The sequence below is a fragment of the Aquila chrysaetos genome, chromosome 7 (assembly GCF_900496995.4).
Source record: "Aquila chrysaetos chrysaetos chromosome 7, bAquChr1.4, whole genome shotgun sequence".
Taxonomy (NCBI): domain Eukaryota; kingdom Metazoa; phylum Chordata; class Aves; order Accipitriformes; family Accipitridae; genus Aquila; species Aquila chrysaetos.
The window spans coordinates 5,751,824-5,778,646 of NC_044010.1; the positions used below are offsets into that span (position 1 = coordinate 5,751,824).

The 26,823-nt window shown below is 52.0% G+C and overlaps 1 protein-coding gene across 4 annotated transcripts in view; it reads left to right on the top strand.

Moving 5' to 3' along the window:
• LOC115343582 (limbic system associated membrane protein) overlaps positions 1–16,950 on the top strand; it is a 1,014,959-nt gene extending 998,009 nt beyond the window's left edge. For all 4 annotated transcript variants that reach the window (XM_030019709.2, XM_030019710.2, XM_030019708.2 and 1 more), the window contains one exon: positions 12,462–16,950. In XM_030019709.2, coding sequence (XP_029875569.1) covers positions 12,462–12,559 — 98 coding nt within the window. In that variant the 3' untranslated portion in view covers positions 12,560–16,950. The remainder of the gene's footprint in view (positions 1–12,461) is intronic.
• Positions 16,951–26,823: the final 9,873 nt, after the last annotated feature.

Genomic DNA, 26,823 nt, shown 5'->3' on the forward strand with positions numbered 1-26,823 from the left:
CTGGGACTGTAGTGGGTGCCAAGCCTGCGGAGGTTTCATGCCAAGGGAACAGGAAGGACAAGACGGGGTGAAGGCAGAAGACCAACATCTTATTAATTGTTTCTTGCTATTTCATAGGTACCACACAGGGGATGGCATTGTATCTTATTTTGACCGTGTGGTTTAAAGTGAAAAAAAATCAAAGCCAGAGGTGATGATAGTGTCTTCCAAAAGCGGCAGCAGGGATGCAGGCAGAAACAGCATCTTAGGGAAAAGAGAAATGCTGAGAATTATTTGTTACTACAGCTACTAACATTGCTTGGTGGGTTTTTCTGAATAGCAAAAGACAGTTTCTGTTTGCGGAGATTGCTTTAAAAAAATTTAAAACCCAGTCTGCTTCTTCCTCCCAGAAAAAGTGTAAAGAAAAGAAACCAGCTTTCTTAAAGAAAAAAGAGGGAGACAGGGGGGAAGAGAGAGAAATGGCTTTATTGCTTCATCTGTTTCTGTACTTTTTGTTCATTAATTTTAATTTAGATTGATTTATTCTGGAATGAGCCCTGGGTTGCATATATTTGCATAACCCTCTCCAGTAGCAATGCTGTGGAGAATCCGGTGAGTGAGGAAGAGCAGCAGCAGAGGGTAGGAGCTGAGACTGGAAGTCCCAGAAAGATATTCCTCTGAGCTGGGCCCTTGTGCTGGGATAGGGAAGGCAATTCAATGTCTCTTTAGTCACAGGCGTGGCTTTGCAAGCATCCAGAACAGCCCTGCAAAACAGGGGTCGGGACGCAGCAGTCAGGTGGGAGAGTGGAGGTTGGGTGAAATCAGTGGGGGAGAAAACACAAAACTGCACTGCAGAGATTAGAAACAAACCCATGAAAGAGCAACTGCGGTGGAAAATCAGTTGTCCGGTAGGGACACTGATAGTGTCAGCAGTGTAGCATGGACAGATTGCCCTGCAGAGCAGAGCTTGAGCAGCCTATAACCCTCCTGAGGCAGATCTCCTCAGCCCAGAGGATACTCGTAGCCTGATACCATCTGTATGTTAGATGAGTTTCTGAAGCCATCAGCCGAACCTTCCTCCTCAGAGACGATGAAGGCAAGTTATACCCACTGCACAGCAGGTGTACCTAAATCCTTGCTCTCTCCCTCTCGCTCTCCTTACTTCCCATGTTGAGCTGCCAGCTGGGCTGACTGGGACCAAAGCGTGGAGGGCAGCAAGGAGGAGGATAAAGAACGGCCACTTTTGTCTTGATTTAATACTTACGTGCGCACAAAAATTCCTCCCGCCCCTGAGCAAAAATGACCAAAGAGTAATTCCCAACTTCATCCTCCTCCTCCCCCTTCCATTTCCAGTGTAAACCACTCAAGAATTTGCCTAACAACTTGGCCTCCCCTCTGGTTATTGTCCCAAGTGAACAGTCTCTCCATTCACTAACCCGTGACGGTAAGTCGGTTTGGGAAGCGGCAGGTTTATCTTCCTAGCTCAGGCACTGCACCGGGCCCGCTTGTGAACCGGTTGCCATTCAGTGTCTGCTCTGCTGTTGATAAAGCACATTACACATGGCTGGGCTTGCATGATTAATACAGCTGTCTAAGCGCTCTCTCTAAAAACAAAAACAACCGGGAGAAGGGAGGTGCGGGATTTGGGAGGGAGGGGGTGCACAGGGAAAAAAAAACCATTCCAAAGAAAGCAGGCTTGCGGAAAAAGCAGAGTGCTCCTGGCAGGACTTCCCTCCTGTGGGCGAGCAGGGCTGTCAGCAGAGCTGCCCTGCAAAAGGCAGAGGCCTAGTGGCAAGGCGAGCAAAGGAAAAATGCGCTTGGCCCTTCCCTACCATCGCTTGCGTGTCCCTCTGCAATCTGGGGAGCAGATGCATGGACAGGAGCAAGGGGTCAGGCCGTGGAGAAGGATGTGCCGTGACCAGCATAGCTTCAGTGAGGTCCGGTCAGGCAGCCTCTACGGTAGGTGTTGCAGATACACACACGCACTGATGGACAAGTACATTCCTGAGCCAGATCACTTTATGCACCCTATGCACACACCCCGTGCTCGGAGGGACATCCCGCAGTCACTGAGCAATTTCCAGGCACCCTAGAACATCTAAAGGAGGAACCGGAGTAGCTGCAGGCATCTTTTGCATTGCCCCAACTCATCCAGCTGAAGGCCACTTCAGCTGCCTGTGTTAGCTGTATTAACTTTCCCTTTTTAATTACTGATCTAGGAATGGGCTGTGGGAAGCCACTATGGCTTTCCGCTCTGGCTTTTCCCATGCCTGGAGCAGGCATTAATGGCATGCTTGCACTGTTAGGGCGATAAGGAGACCAGGAGTCTCACCCTGGAATTGCACACACCTACACGCATCCATACTTTGATGAGAACTACAGGTGACACAAAGTAATATTTACTTAGACCACACACTTCAGAGACATACACCAGTCTGTGGGCCCAGCTCCACTCCCGTGAAATCTCTAATTGACTGAAATGCTGAGAAGTGCACTATAGTGTTCCTATGATACAGGTCCCATACTTCTCGCTGTTCACAAGCAGCCCTTGACGAAGGCTAGCTGAAACCTCCTCCTGGCTCGTTCCACTCCTGGGCAAGGAGGGATGGGGACAAGGGTTGGTTTCCGCTAAGCTCGCTGCAAGGGGAGTCCCCGGAGAGGACTGGTGGCCCTACGAAAACCTCAAGGACAGGCGGGGGGGCACCGTGCTGCAGGTAGTAGAGGGGAAGGATGGGAAGGGCAGAGGCAGCGATACAACTGGATTTCAGTACCAGAGCAACCTCAAGCATGCTGGTCACGTTCCACCCCGATTTAGTTCTCCTTCTGCTCCAGTCTCATTTCCAGTCACCCCTCGGTGTGTCCTTCCCTGTTCATTTCTGCTCACAGACACTCAAATCTTTCTCGTGCCAAATATCCAGCAAAGCTTGTGGAAAACCATGGGAGGGATGAAGTGGGTAAACAGACAGACATAAAGCTGATGAAAATATTAATTTTTCAAGAGGTTCCAGAGCCTCCGATTAGCAAACCTGCTGCCTAGGGCTGTATGTGCTCTGGGTGAGGGGGGCTATGCTGTTTGTTCCCTATTGAGACACCAGACTGTGTGCTGGCATCACCTTTGGTCTGCTGTGCGGTACACAAGTGCTTGAGAGGTGAGCGGGGGAGGGATTGCTGTATCCTAGGAAAGTGAAAAGCAGAAAAAGCTCAGATCTTCCCTGTGATGGACCCTGAAAAAGTCTGTGCTATGTATTGTTTGGTTGTTTTGCTTGTAGGAGGAGAGTCTTCAATGAATGGTTTGAAGACAAAGCAGTTTGAAGTCACTGATTTTGTATCAGAAGTTTGCCAAGTGCTTTTTAAAAAAAAAAAATCTCCTCCGGTTGCTAGGGGAATGGAAAGGGGGGGGACAACTATTTTTCAGCTGTGAGGAAAACTTGGAACTTTTTGATATCTACCAGACAGATCTGGTGATGGAAGATCTGTCTGTAACCTTGCAATGTAGGTGGTCTTCTAGGCACCACCGGCCTCACTGGTCAGGGTTAACAGTTCAGTGCTAGACTAAAAGTACTGTAAACCAGCTCCAGGATAGATGGCATAAGCAGCCAGCTCTTGAACACAACGACCTTCTCAGAAAGACACTGAGAAATACAATTTCAGGGATATTCTTTAGGCCTCAGGGAAGGATGGGTGCGCTGCATTACAGAATGAATCTTCACTAAGACGTGAGGTATGATAGATGAGTACTTAGTACACCATGAATGAGCTCCAAAACATGGGGAAGAACTGTTCAGTGCTAGAAAAGCATGAGCAAATTCTGAAATACATTAAACCATGCGCTAAGATTGATAGACACCAGAGACATTTCCTTAATCTTGTTGGAGAGTTGCTGGAGGGCATCATCCCTAGTTTACACAGTGGCACTTCCATCTCTAGAAAAGCCAGCCTATTGCCACTGCAGTCACAGTCAAGTTTTAATTACAGGAGCAGAACTTGTAGTGAGAATGGGGTATGAGCAGATGATGAACAAAACAGTTTCAACATTAAGAACAGGGAGTGAAAAATCGTGTCTTCTTCTCAAAGGGGAGGTGGGGGGGGGACGACAGGAAAGTAGTAAGAAAAAAGCCCCAAATGAACCCTAGTAAGTAGAAGCTGGTAATCCCTAAAGCCTTAGACTAGAGTGCAAAGCCCTGGAAGAAAGAAATTAATAACTTTCAAAGTATGACCTTGAAAATGGAATTAACAGTATTCCTCCCTTTTAAGCCTTCATGATAATAAAGATTTCATCTTCTGAAGCCCTGGCAAGAGAGTCAACAGACTAGAAAAATTACTTCCTGCAGAGGAGCTGGCGAGTGTAAAACCTAAGACCCCTCCAGGCCCCAGGGAGTGAGATGACAGGGAGAGACCCATATGGTGCACATCCCCTTCCCCTTGCACCTTCTCCTTTAGAGGTTTTTTTTTTCATTCCTCCCTCATTTTTGGTCCTCTTTGCTCAAGAAGCAGGACTCCAGCCTTCACTATAAGTAGAGTCAACCTGTCAACAGTATGGAGCCCAGAGCTGCTCAGGGTGGAGAGCACTTGGAAAAACAAGCCAGCTCTACTTGGTTTACCGTCACTCCCTCTAGTCCTTACCGTCACATCCTCTTAGCCTGTCCCATGCCTCCTCCTGGCCTTGCTTCCATTTAGCAACTTATGGGGGCTGATGGTCCTCTTCCACCAGGTTTTACCTCGTGTTCTTTGCAGGATCCCAGGGGCAGATTCCCGAAAGCAAATAAGGAGCCTGTAGCATTCTGATGCCCTTTGAAACTTCTCTGTGGGCTCTCCTCCATCAGCACTGCAGATATGTCAAGCCCTGGAGTCTTGTTAATGTAAATAAGAGAAACACTGGCACCTGCTGTCTCATTTCCTATCTCCATTTCGGTTTACTCAGATGATGGGACCCCGGACCCAGTAGAATATTCTAGATTGGCGAAGATGGGTGTGAAACGTGTAGACGGGTGGGTGATTTTTTCCCTCTGGGTATGGACCAGGAATGTATCTGCTTTCTGCTTGCATCTCAGATGACCCTTTTTCAAGGTCTGCGTTGGGAGTCTTGAGAGTCATACGTTCAATTTCTGCCGGCGGTGATCATGTCGCTTACAACATTTGGAGGCATCTGTGCAACCAAGCGGACCTGTGGCTTTGCTTACAAGTCTGGCCTCGTTTGCGGGTTCAGCAAGGGTTACATGTCATGGCACAGCCTCTATCCCCCTCTCTTATGGGCCCCTTCAGGGGTGCTGTTGGTGTAACGAAAGGGAGCTGGAGGGAGTGAGGGGGCAGAAGGGGGATTATCTGCGTGGAGGAAGTAGAATGGGCTAGAAACTTTACCACCACCCCCTGCAACCTCTGCTTCTTGCTACCATAGTGGGGAAATGTCTTGCTTTTGATGGGGATGAGCCTCCAGCGGGTCAGATCTGCCACCCCCAAGGCAGTTTTACCAAGGATACTGCTGCGTGTGATTGCGGACCGGCGAGGATCAGACTCTGCACCCCATAACCGTGGTCCTATGGGGCTGTCTCAGGCAGAAGTGGGTCCGAGGACCCAGAGCTGGCACCCTTCCTTTAGCGTGGTCCCGCGGGGGCTTTGCTGTGCGGGACCCCAGGGTTTCCCCGCAGGTGTTGGTAGCCGTTAGCGCTGGGTGGTAAGTGCCAGCCAGCGCACTTCCCAGCCCGGGGGTTTGCGAGCCGGGCCGGGTGAGCGCCCGGAGTCGCGTTTTTCCTTGGCTTTCGGCTGCCACCTCGCGGGGAAGCGGCGATTTGGCGTCATCGGCGGCATCGCATCCCTCCCTCGACTGTTCGGGGGGATCCCCGCTTTTTCCTCCTCTGGTTCTCACCCGGGTGGGTTCTGGCTCCTTGCCTTTGCGTTCCCGGTGCTGACTCCCTCCTCCCATAAACACCATCCTTCCCCTGTACCTGCCCCTCTCCCACCATCCGTGCTTCCCTATGCCTGATCTGGGTTTAATTTCCTCTCTTCATCTCCCCTTCTCCCAGGACCTGGTCTCCTTACCTATCCAGCCTGCATGCTCACATCAGCTCCTACATTTCCCCATCCTCACCCTGGCTGACATCTCCTCCTCTTGCCCTCTTCAGTGTCCTGAGCCGATCGTGCCCATATTGCCGTTTCAGTTGAAGACCTTCCCTGTGCCGTAGCCCTGCATTGGTACAAGTGTAAGGCTCATCGTATTGCCTCGGTCCATATTACCCCCTTCTTATACCCCTCATCACGGCCGCCTTTTCCTATGCCTCTGACCTGATACAATCTTCCTCCCATATTTATCACCTCCTCATGCAGCCCCCAACCCCAAATGGACGCTATAGGCTTTGAGGGGCCAACGCCAGCCATGAGGCAGGGCACGTACAGGGCTACCGAGCAGCCTTCAGATCTTGGCCACTGCTGCCGAGGCTCTGTGTTGCAGCGTCTTATAGCACTATTAAATTCAAGGCTTGAAGGCAGGGAGAAAAAGGGCCCTTTTATTCATCCCACAAAGGTCAGACCTCAGAAGTCCGCTCCCTTCTCGGTGATTTCTTCTGCTAGCCTTGTCTCTGGAGGTTGAGCCTGTGCCACGGGGGATGCACCACTGGGGTCTCAGTTGCTTAGGCCTCGGGGGCCATCATACCAAGCCCTCCCACATCTAAACTGTGCTCCCTTCAGCCGCCTGGGTAGCATCCGCTGAGGGCTCAGTAATAGCTATGCCCCAGGTTTGGTGGGGAGAGACTTGCAGCTCTGCGATTCAGGACACCAGTCTCTTGACACTGGGTAGCTTCTTTCTTAACAGTTTCCTTGACGAAAAGCTCATCTCTCTCTTTCCTAGGGAGATCTGAACACACCCCAGCTAATTCTTCCCACACTGAGCAGTTTCCTTAGCCTGGCTCTCCTGTAGGCAGCAGAGGAGACTGCAGAGCAAGGACTGACTGAGACAGTTTTAATCTAGCCAGTTCAGGTGGCAATTAGTAACAGGCAGTGTGCCAGCTTTTCTGTTAATGCCAAGGTCCTAAAGTCACAGGAGAACATAACACCCAAATTTATTGTGTGGCCATAATACCACTGCTGGCAGCTGACTGCCGCTGCGCTCCTTAAAAGTCAAGGGAGGTTGTGGATATGGAATTCTGCAGGCAGTCCAGAAGTGACTGGACAAGTTCGTGGATGACTCTGTTAAGGAGTGCAGCGTCCACTGGCTCAGGATGACTCTGAAGCACCTGAGGCAGGCCAGTATGATGCCATGCTGGCCATGTGCTCCCGGCTGGCCTCCACCCGGCACCTGCAGGGAACAGGACTGAAGGTTGGACAAGACCCTTGGACTGACCCAGTAGAGCTGGTCTTTTCTTGTGGTATGCTCCTCTTGGAGGCAGGCTGGTTTTGAGGAAGAGAGCAGTTCTCGCCTTTGCAATCTTGCTGTGGTTTGCTGCGAACGTAAGCAGCACCCTGCTTTTCCCCTCTCCCTCCACCATCTCACCCAAGCTCCCCCCCCCCCCCCCCGCTTCTTGCCATGTCTTTTCCTACACCCTTGACAGGAGTAGGAGCAGTTCATGAGCCACGACACACATACAAAAGCATTACAGCTATACCATGCAAATTCAGACTAGCATACATACCCATGTCCCCTATAGTGAAACCTGGGCCAGCCTAGCTTGCAGCCCTCTGGAGAGGAGCAAGTGCAGCAAGCCCAGCTGTGCTGTGCCGGTTTTGGGGGAGCAGGGGGGCTAAAACGTGTGAGAAGCCAAAGCACTGACCCACTGAGGGGGTCCCAGGAAAGTCACTCAAGATGTGTGAAGTCTGTGGGGACCCCCTCCCCAAGGGTATTGAAGGGAGGTAGTTTTGTGTAGCTATTTACATTTTTCTGAAAGACCAAATCTCTGCACTGTCACAAGGCTCCAAGCCAAAGCATCAGAGCAGAAAAATGTTCTGAGGGACAGTCACTGGCTTTCTTCTTTTTACGTTTAAGATAAACACTTTAGTCCTCCTCAAGCCTTGCTCTCAGACACAGCAGAAGTATTTTGGCTGCTGCTCTTCCCCTTAAAAAAAAAAAAAAATACCATCAGCCCAAGGCAAACACCCAGCATGGGATCGTTCCACCTGCCCTGTTGATGCTTGTAAAGTGCTACACAACCGGGGCCTTATAATGGGAAAGGTCAGGCAGCCTTAGCAGTAGCAGGTGCCGCCGGCTCTGCGTTATGAGGCTGGTAAAGCTCTCGCAGCACCCCCTGAGCAGCACGCTGCACGTGGGAGCACGCAGCAACATTTCCGCTGCGTGCTGCGTGGAAGGGTTTGCCCGCAGGAGGGTGAGGCAGCGGGTGAAATCGCTGAAGAAGTCCCACGCTGAAGGGCCTCGCCGCCCCTTCCGCGTCCCCACTTGAAAGTACGGAGATGTTCTCCCTCAGAAAAAGACCCCCGGAGCCTCTCTGTGCAAGAGGCTGGTGCACGGGCGCGTTGTTACACACGGGTGGGCAGGAGCGGCGAGGTTGCGGTGGCACGGCTCTGGTTTTTCCCATGGTTAAATTTAAGGACACAGCTAGGGTTACCCTGCCTTGGGAAGAGGGTCCCAGGTCCCCTCCAGCCCTGAGAGGGCTACAGCTCTCTAAATCTCGGCCAAGTGCCGTGACACCGACGCAGATCGCCCGGGCTGAATGGGCGGCACGGACAAACCCTCGGAAACGTCCTGTGAGGCTGTTGCAGCACGGTTAGGCACTGGGTATCTAAATGTCTTGCGATTTGGAGCAAGGCAGAGAAGTGCCGTTGTTTTGCCGTTGCCGGTTTTCAGTCTGTTCCTTCTTTATTTGATTGAAGTGATCTGACTCGGTCAGCCGTTCGGGGTCTGGGGTCCCTTAAGGGTTTATTCGCAAAATGCTGCCAGATATTTGTATTAACTCATCATCATCGGAAACCCAATTTCCTTCCCTGGCTGCGGTGGCAGAAAAACCCCCTTCGAAGCGATCGCGTGGCCGCGAACCTCGCGGTGCTGCCAAACCGCGGGGGAACGACCAGCCCGGGAGACGAAGCTTGCAGACCAAATTCCCAGAGCACGACCCGAAGGTTACGAAAGTGGGGAGAAAAGCAGGGAAAGCGCCACAAAGCCCCCCCCACAGAAACCCCACCGTGTGTCGTGTCCGTCCCGTCCCCCCCCCTAAAAAAAACCGCTCGCTTCTCGGCTTTCAGCACCGAGGGAGCGCTTTGGGTGGCCGAGGCGGGATCGCAGGCCCAGGGGCCGTGCCCTGGGTCCGTGCCCAGGCCCAGGCGGGCAGGGGGACGCAGGGGGGTCTCGGGGGGGTCTCGGCGGGGTGTGTGTGTGGTGGGGGGGGTCTCTCTCCGCGGGGGGCGGCGGCGGCCGCCAGAGGGCGGCGGAGACCGCGGCCTGGCGGACGGGGGGGGTGCAGGTGCGTGACGTGTGCGGGCGGGGTTATGGCGGGCCGGGGTTGAGGCGAGGCGCGGGGGGGAGCGCGCTGGGTCCCGGCGCCGCCGCCTCTTCCCGCCTTTCCCGCCGAGGCGCGCAGGGCCCGCCGGCGCAGGCGGCCGGTGGTGGCGGAGGTGGGAGCCTTGGCGGGGCAGGTGGATGGACACCTCCCAGGTTGCACAGCGAAGCTCAAGCCGAGCGTGTCCTTCGTCATGCCAGGCCTTGGGCGTCCTCCCGTATACCTAGGTATTGCAGAAGCTCATCCCTTTACCACACCGCACCACGCTCATGCCACACCACACCACACAATACCACGCCATACCACGCCATACCATACCACGCCACACCAGACCACGCCATACCACACCACACCACGCTCATGCCACACCACACCACACCAACCACACAATACCACGCCATACCACAGAATACCACACCACACCACGCCATACCACACGACACCACGCTCATGCCACGCCACACCATCACACCACTCAATACCATGCCACACCACACAATACCACGCCATACCACACCATACCATACCACGCCACACCAGACCACTCCATGCCACACCACGCCATACCACACGACACCATGCTCATGCCACACCACATCAACCACGCAATACCACACAATACCACGCCACGCCACGCCACGCCACACCACACCATGCCATACCACACCACACCAGACCACACCATACCACGCCATACCATACCACACCATGCCATACCACACAACACCACGCTCATGCCACACCACACCATACCACACCACACAATACCACGCCATACCACACCATACCATACCACACCACACCATGCCATACCACACCACACCATACCATACCACACCACACCATACCACGCCATACCACACCCACACCATGCCATACCACACCATACCACACGACACCACGCTCATGCCACGCCACACCACACCACACAATACCACGCCACTATTCCCCCACGCCCAACCAAGCACACAAACCCCGAGCCGTGCACTTACACGTATTAAGGCAGCAGCACCCAGCCAAGGCCAAACACAGCCGTGCACCGCGTGCCTCCGTAGGTACCTGTGCCTGTGCTCTGCTGGCATGTGCACCCTAGAAGAGTGGCAAGGAGGGGTGGGTGGTTGCCACGTACGTATGTGTGACATACATTTATGTGTTAGACAAATAGTATTTTAGCCAAACAGTAAAAACGTGATGGCTGGAAACTTTTTGTGGGCAACACACCCTCCCTGGTGTGTTCTTGATTATTTGCTGGGCCGGAGGAGTCATGTTTTGGGACTTCTTCACTGCCAATATAGGATGGAAATGGTCCCTGACAGCCTCCCCCCAATTATTTGACCGTGAAAGATGTTTTCTCTGAAACATAGGTCAGGTAAGTATAGTAGCTGAAATTGAACTGGTGCCCGACCTCAGAGGGGGAAATAAGTTCCTGTCACCCATACAGAGAGTGAAAAACCAATATTGTAGGATTTGTGTGACAAGCTACAGAAGGCGAGCAGGGACTAACTGAAAAAAGAAGCCATAGATGGAATATAAATTTTCCACACAATTCAGCACATACTTACTTAATAATGAAAGAATAGAATTGGGGCACAAACAGCTGATCTAGTAAGTGATGGGCTACATTAGGAAGAAATCACACAAATGAAAGTGCTACAGAATTTCAGGGGCTCTGGGGACATCCGTGGATTTGCTGCCTTTTAGTCACCAGCTAGAGTTTAATAGCGACTGTGCTGCTAAGCGAGCCTGTGGCACCCGTGCTCCAACCAGCAGAGAGCGGCTCTTCGCCTGGTAAACTGCAGGGTTTTTTTGGCTCCCCCCGCCGTTAGAAAAATAGCTCTTCTTGGTAGTAAGCATGTCTTCTTTCTTCCACCGCAGCATCAGTCCCAACGTATAGACTCATCTCCATCTCCACGCTTCAGCATCTTCCTGCACCCCTTCTGTGTAAAACGCTACATATACGTGTACCTATATGTGTACATATAAATGTACATATAGGCGTACACCTGTGTGTACATATACATGACGAGCATGCATTTACAAAACCACCTCCCTGCCCCATGATAAAGCAAAGGCTGCCAAGGCTTGGTATTGCAGGGTGAATTTAAAATAGCATCGCTGCCTTTAAAGCCATCCAGAAACGGGAACCCATAAATGAGAGGATGAATGAGAAGATGTCAGGAGTGTTAGCACTTAATATTCCTGGAGCGAGGCTGCACTATTTGTTGCTGCGGCAGAGCACTCCCCCCCCCCCCCGACAGACCCCCCCGTGCATGCACGCACACACGCATGCAAGTTCGTTTCCCACCCTTACGAAAAAAATCAACCTCCCTGGCACACCCTGCTCCCTTGCCCCATAGGTGCCGTGCCGCAAGGCCATAAACGCAACAGCGAAGCCTTCCTCCACCCCGATTAAGAAATAAATAATTGCGGCGCAGCCCCTGGGAGGGGAGGCATCCGCTGGTCGGGCCCATGTTTTATTGATCGGACCTCTGTGATGAATCAGCCCCTGCGGAGCCGGTGTCTGGCTGCAGACAGGCACTGGCCACCGCGCAGAATTACAACGAGCCCTGGCATCCCAGGGCCAGCGCCGGGAACGGGGCGGAGTGGGGAGATGTGGGGCTGGGGGGGGGGGGGGGGGGGTACACCGTGCGAAGGTGCGAGCCGTGCCCCCGCTCCAGGCATCCAGCCGGAGGCACGGCAAGGGATGGGATGGGGTCGGCAGCCGGGGCTGAGCCTTCCCGCTTGCTCCAGGCCCTGTTTCTCCAGCCTGGGTGTTGCTTAGGGAGAGCCACATGCCGATGGAGCATTGGGCAGGAGGGGAGGATGATGAGGAGCTGGCGGGGAGGATGATGAGGAGCTGGCGGGGAGGATGATGAGGAGCTGGCGGGCAGGAGCCTGGACGGAGGCACACCTGAGCGGGAAGGCGGCTGTGCCCTGCGGCACAGGAGCAGCCCCGGAGCGAAGCGCCGTGTTCCTGTGTTACCCGCGTCTCGCTCAGCCATGTGTAATCTTGTCCTCTTTTCTCTCCCTTCTCGCACCCTGCAGGACCCGGCACAGGGAGAGTAGACAACGGCTCCATGAGTTTGGCCGTCCCACTGTGGCTGCTGGCAGCGTCCCTGCTCTGCCTACTCAGCAAATGTTAATACAAATCAGAATTAAAAATAATAATAATAATAATAATAATAATTAAAAAAAAACCCAACACGACAACAACAACAACAACACACAAAACAAAATGCGTTATACAGGAGACAGAGCGAAGAGAGGGGAGAGAGAAAAAAGAGAGGGGGGGAGAGAGAGAGGACTGTTTCTTTCACAACTTTTGTGTGTTCAGGAGCGAAGAGGGGGGAGAGGAAAAATTACAGCAAAGAAGACTCAGCAACATTTAATCCAAAACCTGACAAGCCGGCTGTCAAGTCACCGACCGTCTAGGAGGCAAAACGAAGTGAGGGAGAGAATGGGGCACCAGCAAGGACTGTGTCGCCGGAGGATGCTGCAATGTAAACAATCCAACAAAACCCACAAAGCCAATCGAACAGGAGATCCCTTTTCTTTTCTCTCCTCCTTCCTCTTTTCCATACTCCCTCACCTTCCTTCCTTCCTTCCTCCTCTTTCTTTCTTTTGCGGAAAGAGGTCTTTGCTTCGGTGTCTGTAGCCACTTTACTTTTTGGATGCCCTGGGTCATTTTTGTGAGCTGATGCTCAGCCAGTTCCTATTTTTGAAAACAACAAAAAGGAAAAAAAAAAAAAGCCACAAACCAGAGCAAGCCACCTGAAGCTCTCTGCACACTGGTGTCCTGTGAAGAACCCCTTCCTCTCTTCACGTCACCCTGCGCTCCTGTGCACCCAGCCCTTGCTAAACACCTTCTTTCCTGTCCCCTCCTTCGTGCAACATTGTGCAAGCTGGCCTGAACTAAAGCTGTGTCAACTCTACTGAAAACATACTTTCCTTTTCTTTTCTTTTAATCCTCTTCCTCTCCCCCCCTCAATTCGACCAGGTATCTTTCTCCCGTGTATGCCTGTGTGCGTGCATGCATGCGTGTATGTGTGACTCTTGCTCTGTCTTCTCTCTCTTTCTCTTGCTCTCTGGAAGCATGCAAAAGGAACAGTCCATGTGTACATATGCTCATCCTGCTGTAGATAATGTCCTGCCTTGTAAGTGTGAGACAAGATGCTGAGAGATCACTCAGGCAGAGAAGAGGGGTGAGGAGAGGGGAGCGGCTGCAACACAGGTTCCATGGTGTCCCCTCTCCGGCGTCCTCACTGGCTTTTTGACTCCTGGCCACCTTGCTTGCAAGAGTCAGTCTGCACCCTTGCTTAGCCTTTTTTTCTCTCCCACCTGCAACCTGTCTGGCTCTCAGCCTTCAAGTACCAGCATAGCAGCCCCTGCTACACTTGAGTGCTTGCACACGTGCATGGGGGTGTGCGCACGTGTGCATTTGTCCAAATAAGCGGAAGAAACCGGGACTGGCCTGCAGCACTACAGAGTGCAGAGTGCGGCTGCCCACTCCTCCTGGGGAGGGGAGGCTGGGCCGGTGGGATGTGAGTGATGAGACCTTGGACATCACCGAGCAGCCATTCCTGTAGGTATAGTGTGTGCGTAGGAACGATGCCTCTACGTGAAAAACCACAATCTGGTCATTCCTAACCGTTTTGGTAGTCATGCAAAAATAGAGCCAATACCCTTTTTTTGTTGTTGTTCTTTCTGTCCCCCCCTGTTATAAAAGGAAATGTGTGCTGTGTAAGGGTGAGTGTGTGTGTGTGTGTATTGTACACCACTGCTACTACAAAGCTCACTTTGCAAATTCCACATTTGAAACAAATTAGGTCAGAAAATGTCCGGGACCTGTGAATGTAAGAAAAAAAACAAATGTCAGGTCCAAAATTCTGGGCTTATAAAGAAGGAGCTTAAAGTGGTGCAGCAAAGAAGTAGGCAGCACAATTCCCCTTGTGCTTCTCTTTTCTCATCTGAAGGGTGCTGGTCTTGCTGCAGGGGGCTATCGTTTGCCATCACCCTTCCCATGGCAGAATCACATGCAGAGATGCCAACAGGAGATGCTCTAGTGGCTCCTGAGTGAGGAGAAAGAGAGGGAGAGAATAGGCTGTCAGAAACAGGGCTAAGAAAATGCTGGGTGGTGGCTGGAAATCACCATGCCAGCAACAGGTCTGCTGCAGGAGCCGGAGCGAGCGGTGGGAGAGGGGAAGCCAACAGTCGTACGCTCCAGTGCCTGCAGTGCCTGCGTGCGGACGGGAGCAGTGGGGAGAAGACTCCTGTGTTTCCTGGCCAGTCACGAGCCCTAGCATCCACAGCAGCAAAGATGACAAAACACAGGGTTTATCAAGTAGCCACTGGGTCTTTTAGTGGGAGGGATGTGCAGGGAGGAACTTGAGTTAGCCCACACAAGTCGAGTGACCATTCCACGCCCGTACAGTGTTTTACAGGCACCATTGAGCTGTCAAGCACCAGCAAGCTTGCTTTTCTGTCTTTGCCCTGGGAATTGGAGCAGTAGCAGCAAGCTTGGCAGCCACGCTCGCATGCTCTTGAAGGCAAGGGGGAAACAGCTTGGGCTTGCAGCCCTGCGGCGTGCGGGAGGGGATACCCACCAGGCGGTCCCCCGCCGGGAAGGAAAGTGGGAATTGCCGTCTGTGAGCCTGTCCCCATCTTCGCAGAGCTGGGGCACGCTCCGCCAAGGCCTCTCCCTGCCGCTCAGCGCGGTGCTTTCACCTTGCGCTGCGGCACTGCCAGCCCCTGCCTCCTCTCTGCTGAGCTCAGCTGTTTCGGGCAGCAGCAGGCAGGCAATTAAGCAGGCAGGCAAGGGCTCCTCACAGGCAGCCAGAATGAGCGAGGAAATATTAGGGAGAGAGGCAAGAGGCTGAAGTTCGGGTGATGGCAGACTCGCTGTAGATCTGCTGTGGATTTGGAGGGTGGTAAATTATGCTCCCCCTGCTCCTCCAGGTCCCAAAGCCATACGTGGGGGTGTTTGTGCCTTGGTGCAAGAGGGCAGAGCTGGGCAACTGGTGCCTGAAATCCGCCCAAGGCATTCAGGGACAGGTCCCCCATTCCGAGATAGGGCGGTCTTTGAAGGGACTTGTGCATCTCCTTTGGAGACTGCTGTGCTGCGGCCCAGGAAACAAAATGCCCTGTATCCTTCAGAGCATTCAGACACCCCAGTCCTCGTGCCTACCTCTCCGGAGGGTTGTGTCATTCGGTGTCTTAGTTACAACTCCAGATTTCCCGCTGCAACGGGGCTCCTCATCCCCTGGTACAGCCGCGAGCTGATGCTGGTCCCAGGAGCCGGGGCTTGGAGCTGCACCGTCTCCAGCACACTGGCATGAGGGAAAACACTGCATCACCGGCATTTCTCATTCTCAGGGCTGTACCTACGCCTGGATTTATTGTCGCAGGCTTGTCGCGAGAAGGTGGGCAGCCTGCAGTGACTTGCCGGCACAGGCTGTTCCTAAGGGCTGGGTCAAGCCCACGGTTTTTTCTTTAGTTTGAGGCTTCTCTTTGATGTCAGCCTGGTTGCTGTTGTAAGGTCTGTCGTGCGTGTTGTCCTCTGCATGAGTTTTTGTCGCTGTGGGGTCACTCCTAAGGCACTGGTTTCACACACATCAGAGCCGTATGGTGTGGTGGTGGTCACGAGTCCCGGCACCTCGTTGTCTCACATCTTTCTTGGTTTGAAGTTTTGAGGGGATATTTTTGTAGATGTCAAGGCACAGAGGCTTATGTTTAAAGGGAAATATACTACTAAAAACAGGACACCCGTTTTTTGAAGCCATCTGCCTATTAGCTAGACAAAACAGCCACAACCCCGGTGCTGGGATCTGGTCTTGCCTGCAGGACCTGGGCAGATCCGTGCCTCCGTTGCGTGGCTGTGAAACAGGGTTAAAGCCAGTTATTTGCAGACCTGTCTGAGAAAAGCCACAAATACCAAGTATGCCTGTTATCTGCAGCAGTGCTGGGAGCCCCACTCCTGTCAATGTCTGTTCCTAGCAGGGCTGGGGGAGTTGTGGGTAGGCTGGAGCTTGATTTACTCCAAGAAGCTAATCCTGCAAGCTGCCGTGTGCGTCACGGGATGCTGTGGCCATCCCCCTGTTTCCTCCTGAACTTGAGCAGGGATCGCTCAAAGCATCTGTCGAGAGGAGAGCCTGAATGAACATAGGAAACACAGGCAAAAAGTCAAACAATTTTCTCCATTCTCTTTCACCCCTCTGCCCTTTGACAGAGAAGTTGCAAAGGGTTTTCTCATGTCTCAGGCCCTTTTCTCTGAAGCTGTTTCTCCTCCTCGCCTCTACTCCATGTTCATGTTGCTATCTTCCCCATTGCCTCCCGAAAAGCTGCGCTCTTGCTTCCTGCTGCCTCTCAGCTGGTTGGGGACTGGGAGAGATGGGAGTTTGGAATGGGACACCAGTTCCTTGAGCTTGTCAGTGTAATTGTGTTTGATTGATGGAGATTTAACAGTTAGTGTTATAAAAAGAAACAAACAAAATGGAAAAAAAAAAAAAGAAAAAGAAAAAAATTGTATTTCTTCTACTGGTTTGTAAATATTACAAGAGTTACATGAGATGTCTGGTAATGTCCAAGCAGAGGAACAAAGACTTAGATTTAATATATGGCCCCATACTTGCTAGCAGATTTCTAACCCTTTTCAGATGACCGAGAGGAGGGGTGAAGGCAAGTCCTTCTGAAAGGAACTGGACAGGGGAAATGCAGCCACCCCGAGCCACATGAACTCCATGCATGACTGTAGCATGTTGCTTGGAGCGTGTGTCTGGTCAGATGGAAAATGAAGCAGACGCCTGTCTCTGAACGGCTGGGAAGGGCGACGTGGGACGCTCCAGCCGACACCTGTATCTTGGCAGTTGTGTTCATTTTTGTTTGTTTGCAGCCCCGCAGCTTGCGGGTATGTTGCTCAGTGATGCAGTCCCCTCCTCCCCCCTTCCCGCTTTCTTCACCAGTGAAGTTGTGTCGCCCCATGCTAGCACCAAGTGCATGTTAACGTGCCATTCATGAAGATTTCATTGGTGACATGCATTGTGTCGAGAGTTAGTCTTTGTCTGCACACCTTTCTCACGCCACTGACTGTTCACCGCTTGGGCAGATCTCTCGTGTACCGCTGCTTGCCCCACTTTTGGTCAAAGTATAGCCAAGCCCCACCAGCTCTTCTTAGCTCCAGGTGCATCCAGACCATGCCCCCAAGCCACCTGTCTGAGCAACCCCATTTTGGAAGTCCAAGCTCACAGCATGGACAAAGTCGCCGTCAATAGCCACATGGTCTCCAGGCTGAGTGGAAGCTGCACATCTGGAAGGAATTTGGGGGAGTAAACAGCAAGTCCTGATGATTCAAGAGCATTTGGGGAAGAGGATCTGGGAAGTCAGAGGAGCTACTTTAGCGTCCTTCACAGCCTCGTCACCAGGTGATGTTTCAGCTCAATCTTTGTGCAGTGCTCTACCACTTCGCCCCTCTCTGATGAGGGAAGCTACGGGCACAGGGAAACAGCTCTTCTCCTCCCAACCCCTCTCGCACCTCTGCTTCTCTCCTCCAAGCACACTGACCCACAGCCCAAATCATCATGGTGCTTGATGTGATGTAGCAACTGACACCAAGGATGGCTAACCAAGACAGTCCTACGGAGGAGATGCTGGGGGGGGGGGGGGGGTGAGCAGTTCTCTCTCTCTCTCTCTCTCCTGATGGTGCACAATCTTACTGCTTCTCTGACTTGAGTACACAAAACTTCTTGAGTTAGGGATGCCAGGAGCAAACTGTCCCATGGAAGGAGCAGAACCTTAGGCAGGGAAATGATGGAGAAACTGGATGGTCATTGCCAAGATGCGATGCCGGTGGAAATGGGTAGGGATGAGTGCTGTCCATCATCCATGCGCAGAACTCCCAGGTTCACCAGCGAGGAGACTGTGGCCTCTCAATGCTAGTCTTAGAGCGGCTTCCTTTCCAGTGGGATGCCCAGAAGATTTTTTTTTTTTTTTTTAACTGCATGACTCCTGCTGACTAAGAGCTGTGTCACACCATTAAAACCTCTTTCTCTTTTCCTTCTTGTAACTTGCTAGAACAATGTTCAGGCAGCTCCTACAGTCCCCCAAATTTTGCTTGATGGTTGGCTCCTATTAGGGCAATATGTGGTGTTTGCTTGTTGATTCACTCGCCGTAACAGGAAAGCAGACGTCAGCTTGGTGAGGATATGTTGGTATGATCCTCTGTATCTCTGTGTCTTGGAGCGATGTGTGTGAGGCAAGGACACCAGCCAAGGCAGGGCTTGGGAAAAGAGGAGCAGCTCTCCTAATGAGCCCAGACAAGTGGCAAGCAAAGGGTCCTTCACTTGTTGCAGGCTCAGGTTAGCTCGTGCCACAGTGCCTCAGCCTGCCCTGCAAACCTTGTAGAAGTGCCCAGAGAGCGGAGGAGGAAGGGGCAGTGCAAGTCAGGAGGACATGACTGCAGCACGGGTGGTCGGGCTGCACGCACGGCAGGGCTCCTTGGGCAGCACAGAGATCACATCCGAGAAGGGCCGTTCCCAGGGAGGGCAGGACCTTCCTTCCCTGCCCGTGCTCCCGGGGCATCAGGCGCTCGCCGCCCTGGGGCTGCGGCAGGTTTCCCTGAGCCATGCGGTGTGAGACCGTGGTAGATCCGGCCGTGCCCTGGGAACAGGCGTGTGGATGTTTCTGTACATAACATACGGGCCACGGATGGAGACGAGGAGCAAGACCGCCTAGGAGCCAGCCAGTGGGGAGAACACCTCCCAGGTGAGGCTGTCCTCCTCCGAAATGATGACATTTGCTCCCCATTTCGGCCACGCACAGGCAAACGCGCGCACCCCTGCAACCTCTACCGCACACATGCTAGAGCAGTCCTCGTGGCCACCATACAGGCGCTCTCCTTTCCCACGCCGTCCATCACACGCGCAGCCAGACACGCGCTCCTCCACTTGCTCCCGGCGATGGCTCTGTCTGCCCGCACCGCTACGTGGTGACCTCCCGAGGAAACCAGGAGAAAGCACGCGTGCGTCCGCGCCTGCGCGTGCGGGGGCACACGTGTGTGCCAGGAAAGGGAGGAGAGGGGCAAAGAGCAGGAACCTGCCTCTGCGGTGCCACCGTCACCTCCCCAAATCTTTCAGCTTTCCCAGCTGGAGCCAAGTTTCATCCTCTAGACCTTGAGAATGAAGGCCAGTCCCTTCTTCTTGCTACACGGTGGGGTGGTTAGAACTCTCCTCATTAACAGTGTTATATACATATAAATATATATATATATCTATATCTTTATATATATTTTTCCCCAGCACTGTAGACATGAGCTGAAATTCTCTTTAACGAAACGAGAAAACGGCCATTTTATTTTTTGCCATTGGTTTGTTTTTGGAACTAGCTCTGTGAAAGAAAATTTTAAAAGCGCAAGTGTGTGTGTAAAAGAACCGATCAAAGAAACAAAACAACCCAACAAATGAATGAACAAAACCCAGTAATGGAAAAAAAAAAAGAAGCTTTTTATTTTTTCTTTTCTCAATGTATTTAACTTCTGTTATCTCGTTTCTGTTTCTTTACATGTATGAATGCTCTGCTCTTCTGTGATCTTAAAAAAATACAAAAAAATACAAAAATTAAATAAACGTGAAAAGGAAGTAATGTTTCTTTATTTCCCCCCCCTTCCTTGCATACCTGGGCTTGTGTCCTCTCTGATGGTGTCTAGTGATGACTTCCCATCCCAGCCAGGGGATGCGGGGCAAGGTGGTGCAGGGCAGGGGCAAGTGGCTTGGGGCTGAGGGTGCCGGCTCCCCCCCAGCAGACTGGGCCCTGGGGTGCAGTGCCTGGGGGCGAAGGGAGCGGGCAGGCTGTAAATAGGCATGAAATGGGGCTGCCATGAGGAGAGGAGAGGAGCGGAGGCTGTCCGCAACTGGGTGGTGTGGGTGAAACTGCAGTGCCAAGTCCTGAAGCCAGTGCTTGCCTTCCGCTCTAGCAAATAATCACATTTTTTTAAAGTAAATATAGCATAAGTGTTTGTGTGTGCAGGTACAGGTCGGGATCAGGGTTGCAGTCCCGGGAAGGGAAGAGCAAGGAAGCAGATGGCAGGGATGGGCTGAGGCTAAGCAGCACAGGCGAGCACGAGAGAGGAGCACCAAAAGACGGGGAGCACGATGGTGGAGATGGAAGAGAAGGCCAGTAAGAAAGGAGGCAGAAAATGCTGGCCAAGAAAACAGAGCAGGACACAGCACCGGAGAGGCCAGGTCTTATGTTAAGGAGGGAGAGGGGAGCCAGGGGAATGGAGAGGGCTTGGGGCTTGGAGCGAGGGCAGCCAGGACAAGGGGGAGAGGGGCAGGAGTCGCGTACCATGGGCACAAGCAGGCATGAAAAGTATAGGTTAGAAGAAAGAGAGCAGAAGGCAAGGGGCAGCAGAGTAGCCAGGGCAAATTTACAAGAAAACACAGCCAAAGGGGCGAGGAAACCAAGAAGCAGGATCCAGGGAGTCTAGTGAAAGGAGAAAGCAGCACCTGGGATATCTCAGCACGGTAAGTATGAGGGATGGAGACCCCAGGACATCTACAGCCACATCACTCCAATGGCGGGGTCTGTCCAACACATAAATGCTACCTGGATGTCACAGCCTTGCAGCACCTGCCTTGTCCTATAGAATAGAATAGAATAGAATAGAATAGAATAGAATAGAATAGAATAGAATAGAATAGAATAGAATAGAGGGAGAACCTGTATTTTCTGACGGGCCCCGGGGACACAGCTAAATGTGCTACTGCCAAGGCAGCGGTCTGGCTGGGATCCAGGCCCCGGCTGTGCGGCAGGGCTAGGGCAGCCCAGAGCAAATGGAGCAGCGTGTGCCTAAACCTGGGGAAAGGCAACCCCAACGCCGGAGCAGCACGAGGATGCACACGGCCGAGCTCAGCTCGCGCTGCGGGAGAGCCTGGCTGGAGCTCTGAGAGCAAGGTGGTCTCGTCCTCGCACGCTGCTGGAGCGGGAAAACCCAGCGCTGCTTATTTCTGGGTCTGTTCTGCGCAGCATCTGTGTGGTGCCTTCACTGCCTCTGTTTCACCTTCCACCTTCTCCTCTACAGCCTATTTATTTCCAGTTTGCTGGGGCAGAGACTGGTGACCTATGTACAAAACAGGGATATATTCTACGGAAAGGCTTATCTAATTTTGTTTCTGGAATATAACACATAGGACAATGAAAGCCTCGTTTTCAGTAGAGTACAGACTTGTTTCTTAAATTGCGTGAAATTAAATAAAACCTGCTGTCAGAAGCTCAGCACAAACAGGATGCTAAGCAGCAGTACATCAGTAAGCGCTAGGTGTAAGCAGGACTGTGAACGTGAACATGGCTAGCTCTTACCACAGCTTTGCTACTCGAGACCGAGAAGAAGCGATGGATTACGAACCCTCCTCCATTGCCGTCATCCTCTTCCACGGCACTGGGAGAGCTGGGGGGTTGCGGGGCAGGGGGGGCCAAAGGCAAAGCCGGTGGGGGGAGCCCCAGGCTGGGGTACCAGTGTGCTGTGTGGATATGAAGGTCGGCACTGGGTGTTATTGCGCAGTCGCTGAGGTGGAAACAAGCCACGATTCCGGTGCTGTCTGGGGATGTCACCAGTCCTACCAGGGCTCCACCTCAATGTCTGCTCTGAACACACCTGGAAAAGCTGTCTGTGCCTTTTCACCTCCACCACCTTAAAGCTGAGGCTAAGAAGAAGAAGACAAGCAAAACCCTGGCAAGCACAACCTCTCTTTTCATTAACATTTTAAATGGTTATTTTTAATGGTACATTTAACTAACACTAACTTATCCATGGGAAGAGAATTTGGCTGTTAACACTGGCATCTGCTTAACAAACTGAAGCTTTGCATTTGGTGAGGCGTGAGCATAACACCAATAGTATTACTTGCTAACAGCAGACTCATTAGCATTAATTGCTGCGTTTACTACCACAAAGAGCTTTCTGTATCTGTAACAGCAGTTATTAGATGTACCCCGTTCTCACTGGAAAAGGTACATAGGATATTAGTAGCAGTGATGCAGACCTACCGGTAAATGAGGATCTAAATTCTTGGCACTTACCATAACTCAAAACTTCCAGAAGAGTAAGAAGAGTGATGAGATGTTCCGGGCACTGTGTTCTTCATCTTTCCTCACTGGAGAACTATGTTCAAACATGGCTAAATTGCAATTGGAAATGAGTTTAAGGGTTATGGTGCTCAAAGGCCACAGGAAAATGTGTCCATAAAAATATCTTGCAATTCAGCCAAGACTGGCTTTTGCTGTCCAAGGCAGGCATTGTCAGAACAGGCAAAGAGCTGGGTTTAGAGAGATAAACTGCAATGGATAAAACACCTGATCAGATTTGCCACAGCTGTGCACTGGTTGGCACCATTAAGATTGACAGGACTTGCCACTTGTGCCCATCAGCAGCTGGAATCCCAAGGCAGCGTATTTGTCTTAGAGACACCATATTTTGATGCTTGGGATGTGAAATACAGATTTTTTTTTTTTTTTTCCATAAGATTTCTCAAAATGTGACACTTCAGGCTGGGTTATAAATCAGGATGCAGATGTCACAATTTATCACAAAATCCAGGCCAAATCACCCCAGAAGCATGGGGGCATCTTCAAGTGGCTGTGACATGGAATACCTGTGAGAGCTGGAAATTGCAATGACTTGCTTCCAGAGAGATACTGGTACCTAACACCTTGTTACTGGTCTGTCGTTTGTGTTATGAATTCTGTCCGCACCTGGCAGGTGTGCTGTCTGTAAAAACTTGGGAACACGCTGGAGAGTATGACCTCTCCACAATGCTTTCTGATGATTAATACTTTAATAGTATATGGTTTGTAGAATATTTACTATTTCCTCTTCAAAAATGCTGCCTTTCCAGTTTAGCTTAAAAAGGGTGCAATGACCAGGAAGCTACAGGAATTAATGTTTGAACCATTTTTCACAGAGAGGAAAGTGCAAATTGAAATGCAGAATAGAGTGGTCATACGTTCCAATAAACTTGGTGATAAATCTGATTCTAGATCTTTTAAAAAATTACAACTAAAATGCAAAACACTGAGCAGGAATAACACTACTCTGCCAGATAAGAGCTGCTCCAAAACCTTTACAGGGCTGGAGGGCAGCAAGGCTTGGTTTAGAAATCGCACCTCTGCATTGATCTGCTGTTGCCCCTTCCTTGGGTGCTGATTTTTTTATCTAGCTCTCTGCCTGGGACTTGAGGGTTGCAGTCCCCTGATGCCTGTGGTGACAGGCTGCAGAACTAGCAATGGGAGAGTTTGTGGAAGTCACTGGTAGAAGTGGACAGTCCCACCTTCTTCTGCCAGCTCAACACACAGACCTGGGTTTTCCATCTCTTGGAGCCCAGACTCCAAGACTGTTTCTTTAGCTTGCAACCTGTTTTGCAACCCATCTTCCCAGCTGAAGAAATCACTCCAGGGCCTGAGCCCCTCGAGGATGCTGCCCAGACAGAGGGTCAGTGGGGATGCACAAGGCACTTGACACGAGTGCAGGAATCCAGGAGAGCTTCAGTCCCTCACAGTGCACCTGGCTTCCAGTCCTGGCCCTGCATTCAGCCCTATGTGATCACATGTAGCTCTAATAGTCACGCAGGCTTGTTTCCTATAGATACCTGAATTGCGTTGGGTTTTATTTTTGCCCTGCGGTTCTGTTGGGTTCCCCTCCGGGCACTGAAGCCATGCACTTTGTCTAGCATCGAAATTTTCATGGGGAATAATGGTCTAATCCCCACTGCAGGCAAGTGGCAGAGTCAGGATCAAAAGATGTGTGCCGTTCTGAAAGAAGTTATTTTGCTTTCAGGCTGAGGGATATGGCAGCACAGAAAGCAAGGACCTTGCACCAAAGACTCTGCAGGGGTACTGCTTGCAACCCACCCCTCCCCATTCCCTGGGCAAGTGAACACGTGGCAAGTGAGCAAGCTGAAACAGCCGCGGGGAGAAGCTCTGACTCCAGCAGGTCTTCCCCCATCCCCTCCCACCCAGCCATACGCCATCTCCGAACCTTCGTTCTCTCATTGTCATGTAGGGGCAGAGGAACCACCAAGGATCCTGGCAGAGCAGCAGGAGGTCCTCTTCAAGGCTGATGGTGGGAACACTGCTTCCACCTGGCTGTCTGGCAGCCAGCACCCTTCCACTGCCGTCCAGCAGGCAGCACACAAAGAGCTCCTAGAGGTGCCAGAGCCTGCTGCGAGTAACAGCATGGGCCAGGTCATACAAGGAGGCAGCTGGGTCTCTGGATATAAAAGGGTGGCACAACCATTGTTACTGGAGGAGCTCTGCCTCAGGGACATACTGCTTACTTAAAGTGGCTTCAGTTGGCACAAGTCGTGGAAAACGCAGGCACTGTGCATTCAGCCAGAGCACCCATGAGCTGGTGGCAAGCTTGAAATAAGACTGTGCATCCTCTCTGCAATATGGTTTGGGAAGCCTTCTCAAATAAAGGGTGCCGTGCCTGCCTATGGGTCCATCACCCATTTGTAGAGTGGCCTGAGAACTTCTCCAGCTGTGGAGAACCTCTCCCAGATCATCTTGCTGGCTGCTGACTTTACTGGTTTGCTTGGCAGAGCCAATACAACCCCCTTCCCAAACCAGCGCTTGTGTGTTGTTGTCTGCCCTGTGAAGGGAGGGCTGGGCTCACCGTGTCTTTCCATGAATGTTACTTTACCCAGCCTGAGGTCTTCCTTCCACCACAGAGCCTTGCACGCCTTCAGCACCGCCTCCTGCCACCCATCAAAGCTCTCCTCCATGGCACAGAAACTAAAAGACGTCCAGAGGTTCGTTGCTGGAGGCAGCTGCTAGCGAGAGCACCTCTAGTACCCCAACACGGCTGAGGCAGAGCAGGGAGCAGTGCTGCTGTTTCCACCCATGGCACACGGTGGCAATGAGCACAGTACCATGATCTTGAAGCAAGTTGCTCTTGCTGGTAGTGGTGCATTGCTCTTCTGCAAGGTTTTTTTTTTTTCCGGGGCGGCGGTTGGCACAGTAGAGCTGTTGACAGGCATCAGGGCAAGCCTCCCACGCTGCAGGATGGGGTTCCAGCTGACACAGGCCTGGTACCCATCAGCATAAGCCGTGCTGTGTGCTCTGTTAGCAGGACAGAAATGTGATCATATGCCTGAGCCCAGTCAGGCCTTTTCCTGCCAAGCGCTCTGGCAGCAAGAGGCTGCGGGAGGAATGGCTGTGAAGCGTGGCCTTGGGCTGCTGTCTCCTTGAGGATGATGTGGAGGGGCATCTCTCTAGGGAGCTGCACCTCTTGGTGTGCTTGGGGACCCAAAGGCTGTGGAGAAGACATGGGAATTTGTGCTGCTGGCTGCGGAGAAGGATTTGCTTCCCGGGGGGGGGGGGGGGGCACAACTGAGCGTCTCTTTGTAAGGGGCCAGCAGCTGAGAGCCTGCTCCTGGCTCCGAGTGAACCCTGAAGCAGCGTGAGGGCAAGGACCACAAGCTCAGAGGGCATTTGCAATGCTGTCCAAAACCTTCCTGCTCTGCTCTTGTTACCCCCATCAGCTAATTGAAATGGAAATAAGGAAAGAGACCAAACGTCTCTGGGAAGGGGCTGTAACACTTGCAAATAAAGGTTTGCAACTGCTCTAAAGCACCTCCCTGGGCCCCTGCCCCAGGCAGCAATGGGTCCTGGAGGGACAGGGCATCCTGAGGCAGCCAGATCAGACTAACAGGAGCCGATTGCAACTGAGTGATAGCAGAGTTAACAAACCAAGAGGCAGTAAGGAGAGTGACTGAAGAAAGGGGAAAAAAAGACAATGGAGGCACTTTGTACCTCTAATGATGGCTGCGATGCGGCAAATGAGGGAAAATTAGCACCAGACAGACAAATGGAAACTCATTTCAAGAGGCACTGAGTGAGACAAAATTGCAATGAGAAGCTCAGGAGATTAACTTGGTAGCAATGAAACTTTATCTCCCAAGGAATTCAGTGCTCCCGCACACTCCCTTGCTCACTCTCTGTACCCTCAGAGCTCTCCCTCCCTGCCCTTTAGTGATCCCCTCACTCTTATATAAATACTAGAGCTGACAAAACATTTATTCAGTGCAGGAGGGTGAATTTGCTTTGATGCTATCCTCCCTCCCACTTTTTAAAATTTGTACCTGCAACAAACAATTTCTGTCTGCAGCGAAGTTGAACAGGAGTAGGAAGTCATCACTACTCCGGCGGCCAAAAACTGACATTGTGCTCAGCTTCACACGACAGGCTGAGAAACTGGGGTGGCCCAATCACAGTTAGGGTCAGGGAGGTTTTGGCTTGGGGCACAAGGACAGCAGCTGTCTAAGATGGTTTTTCCTTGCATACCAGAGGGAATAGTCCCCTTCCTCAGCCAGTTGGGCAATTTCACTTAATGAATTGCTGAACTCTGTCCCTGTCCATCACC